The sequence below is a fragment of the Etheostoma cragini genome, chromosome 17, assembly GCF_013103735.1.
Source record: "Etheostoma cragini isolate CJK2018 chromosome 17, CSU_Ecrag_1.0, whole genome shotgun sequence".
Taxonomy (NCBI): Eukaryota; Metazoa; Chordata; class Actinopteri; order Perciformes; family Percidae; genus Etheostoma; species Etheostoma cragini.
The window spans coordinates 15589572-15593434 of NC_048423.1; the positions used below are offsets into that span (position 1 = coordinate 15589572).

The 3863-nt window shown below is 41.5% G+C and overlaps 1 protein-coding gene across 8 annotated transcripts in view; it reads right to left on the bottom strand.

Annotated features, from left to right (window-relative positions):
* Positions 1–248: 248 nt before the first annotated feature.
* rrbp1a (ribosome binding protein 1a) overlaps positions 249–3863 on the bottom strand; it is a 14794-nt gene continuing 11179 nt past the window's right edge. For 7 of the 8 annotated variants that reach the window (XM_034897457.1, XM_034897461.1, XM_034897454.1 and 4 more), the window contains exons 22-27: positions 3648–3731; positions 3326–3403; positions 2585–2668; positions 2370–2468; positions 855–998; positions 249–763 (exon numbers count right to left, since the gene is read on the bottom strand). In XM_034897457.1, the coding sequence (XP_034753348.1) occupies positions 725–763; positions 855–998; positions 2370–2468; positions 2585–2668; positions 3326–3403; positions 3648–3731 (528 nt within the window). In that variant the 3' untranslated portion in view covers positions 249–724. The remainder of the gene's footprint in view (positions 764–854; positions 999–2369; positions 2469–2584; positions 2669–3325; positions 3404–3647; positions 3732–3863) is intronic. The other variant, XM_034897459.1, reaches the window with a different exon arrangement.

A 3863-nucleotide genomic window follows, 5' to 3' on the forward strand; every position in this document is an offset into this window, starting at 1 on the left:
GGTGGAATGGTTTTTTAAAGCTTTAAAATGACATCCTATGTTTTCATCCTGAGTTTGTAATGTAGTTATAAGTGCCATGAGGCAGATGAAAGACACAGTACTTTCAGATTTGCCATTTGAGTCACACCGGATCTGAAACTATGTCAAAATATAACGTCCTCACAGCGGCAAACTCAAACTTTGCTTCCTGCCTCCACTTATTGCACCATTACAGCAACTGCGACACAGACACTGAACAGCACTTATACAGAGAGCTACACTGTAGTTTATTCATTCATACAAATTTGACGTGTGTAATTGGCAGCCAGCTACACAGGAAAGCAGGCCCTACAGGTAATGAAACACTGAACCACAAAATGGTCCCATCATTCAACCACATAGAAAAGACATACAAAGTAATTGCACAGGCTGATGTACATTTGACGTACAATCGGTTTCCCTTTTTAACACTGAACTACGGGGAAATGACTGGAATATAAGGCAAGGGGGATAAATAACTTCTGACATAGCCAGAATCGTTGATGGAATGTGGGTTTCAATAAAGATTGTAGCAGGATCATCTCCTCTAATCTTACTGCTCATAATATCAAACATTTGATTCCTACAGGTGCAACAAATGCAATAATCTACAGTACAAGAATGACATGGTTTTGGAATGCATAACTATGGTAATCATAAGGCATATTTGGCAGTTTTTTTTGTAGTGTCTGCAGTGAACTTCCTTTCAGACGGACGTTCCTTCCTTAAGCTCCACGTATTCTCCCTTGAAAACAGAAACGTAGTGTCAAACGAGTACCAAAACAACTTGAGTTTATAAGCGAGTATGTGTAGCCCTAGGGTGCCAGTTGTCTCACCTTGACCTCCGGGTGCTCCTGTAGTGTTCTCACTGTGTCTCTCTCTTTGGTCAGCTGCTCCTGAGTGGCTTTGAGAAGCTGCTGAAGCTTGGTGGCTGCCTGGCCCAGGTCTTTGGACAGCTTCTTCTCCTTCTCCAAGCGCTCCTGTTCAAGCAAATACAGCAGATGCAAATGTTACTTCAGCACCAAGCCAAAAGGAGACTCAATATGGAGACATGGAATAAATACAGATTACATCATGCGATCATAAAATTGTGAAATAATTCAGTAACCTTTTTAAACTCAGCTTGTTATTATTAAAAGGTCCAATGTGTAGGAATTCCTCCCATCTGGCGTTGAGATCAGACATTGCAATCAACTCTCGCACCACGAAGTTCAAAGTTTGTATTACAACTACGGTAGCCTTCAGGTTTCAAAAATCCAGTCTCTTGCTCTTTTCAACATCCTTTATCTTTTTCTGGGCGAAGAAAAGAACACTTGTTCCTAAAATTTGGATTTTGAATAGGTGTGGTCCTCCATGTTTCCATCTTCAAACTTGCCGGGGCCTGGGCGCAACCATACCATTAGCAGCATCTGTGAGTTTATCATGGGACAGCGAAAACGCGAAAGGCAAAGCAGAATGTCCTGTATCTCCCTCACCGGCTAACGTAATTCAACGCATGAATATGAAGAGTCTGCACCAGTTCACGCAAATGCATATGGACAATTTTGAGTCAAAAGAAATACTTTGATTTGGTGGTGGTAAATATTTATGAAAAAGGTTAAGTTTGTGAATGGGCAACACTGATTTTGATAATAAACAACTAAACACGTTACACACCGGGCTTTTAAATGTAACGTCTTTTGTTCCACAATAAGAGTTTATTGCAGGTCATTTAAAAAAAGAATTTCCAAAGTTTGTTGTATTTTACAGTGCCATTTTTGCAATGATCTTTCTATTTCATTTTGCCAATTTTCACCAGAAAGTCTTTATCTGTGAATCACGACAAAGTCAGTCATTTATTCAGTCATTCATTCATTAAGACCGCTGCAACAGCCAAGATGGTTTATGAAATATACCGTAACTGTTATAGTGAAAAATCATGTGAGGTAAAAACAGATTTGAGAAAGGACATTTAGAAATAAAAACAGCTCAATTATATTAAATCAACCTGCAATAATAAGCAAAATAATAAGAATGAGCTGAGTTTTTTCCTTTTTATTGCTCAAATTTGTTGTTAATTATTAATAGTAAACATTTGGGCCTCCTTAAAATTAGTGAGGGTGGGCGGTTTAGAGACTTAATGCTGGAGGGAAAAAAACAAAAAGCTCTGTTCATTGACAGTACAACTTCAAATCAATTTTGAATCCCATGGTTAAAACCATGAAGCCGATGTGTGTTCCTGTTAAGAGCAGGACCGCCCGTCTCTCTCTGAGATACTCTGCAGGTTATGAGACTCCAGGACAGACAAAAAAAAATAAAAGCAATAAATCCCGGTTAAATGTTTGGATTCCGCCTGTTACTTGTTACCGCACCTTGAGCTGAGCAACGTCTTCTGTTTCAGCTTGTGGGGACTCTGCAGAAGCATTCACCAGCTCCAACTGAGTCTGAAGTTCTGTTATAGTCTTCTGGGCCTAGAGGTTGACAACACACAAACACACACTGATGTTATTCACTGAAAGATTGTTTTAGTCAACCTCTGGTGTGAGAAGACTAATACGTAAAAGAGTGCATCAATCATGGCTGCTACCTGCTCAAACTCTTGTGAAAGCTGCTGTCTCTGAGCCACCTCCCCGTGCAGCTTTTCAGTTGTCTGACTCAAGGTGTTCTTGAACTGATGGAAGACAGAAGTGGCACGTACACAATAAATACACACCCAAAGACACACACGAATGGCTAAAGCATACGTGTGTACGAACACATTCTTGTCACAAAGCAGCAGCACTACACGCCCACACAAATAAGCTGATCAACCTGTCTGACAAGTTAGTCGCCTCTAAAGTTATACACAAACTTTCTGTTGATGGTACGAATCATACAAGCAAATATTTGATAAAGGAGGAGAAAGCATGCTAAAAAAGGTGAGGAAAAAAGCAGTGGTTAGTGTTATGTCCACTCAGGCAAAGCAAATAGTGGTTAGCGGTTAGCATAAACTGCAGCTGTGTTGCAGGAGTACTGGACAGACTGGAAATACGGCCCTTTGTCCGTGTCACTTTAATGTCTGTGTGTCTAGGCCACATCCTTGATTTAAGACACAGGTTTGACCATGTGGGTGGAGCCAGTTCACAAACAACATTACTTAATAAATACAGAGTAACAAATCAATAACAAGTTTACGTTTTGGATTTTCTATTAAATTAAACAAGGCTCAATGGAGATGAATTTGAGAGACAAATAGTAGCCAACGAGATCTTAGGAGAAGCGTCCTAGTCACTGTCCAGTACTCTCTGACAGGAAGTGAAGGGTGCCCCTGTGATTTTTGCACCCTGACCTGACTGGGTTGAGCCTCAGCTGGGCCATTCGGTTCTCGCTGAGCCCGCAAGGTGATCTCGCCCAGCTGCTCTCTGACCTGAAACAGGAAGCCGTCACTGGTTACGTAACCACCCGTGCATGAGTCCCCGTTGTGTTGCATGTCACAGACACCTTGCCGTGTCTGTTGTGTGGGTTAAAAAGGAGGAATTTCCCACAAATTCCTCTCACATGTGGCATCTCATAAATAACATATCTCCCTCTCACCTCAGCCACACCGTTATACAGCTGTGTAAATGTTTCCGTTTAGAGGATAAGAAAGCAAGTTAAGCCAGTGAAGTCACCTGTGCAAGCTCCTCCTTGTGTGCCTGGGCCTCCTTCTGGGCCGAATCCAGCTGGCTCTGGCACCCCGACAGCTGCAGCATCAGCTAAATACCGAGCAAGGCATAGAAATGAACAGACATTTAGTTTCAAATGCACCACAAGAAGTTGATAAATGTGTTTCTAAGATGTCATTAAAAAACTCCTCCCCCCCCCCCACAGTGTTATATCAAGTACGA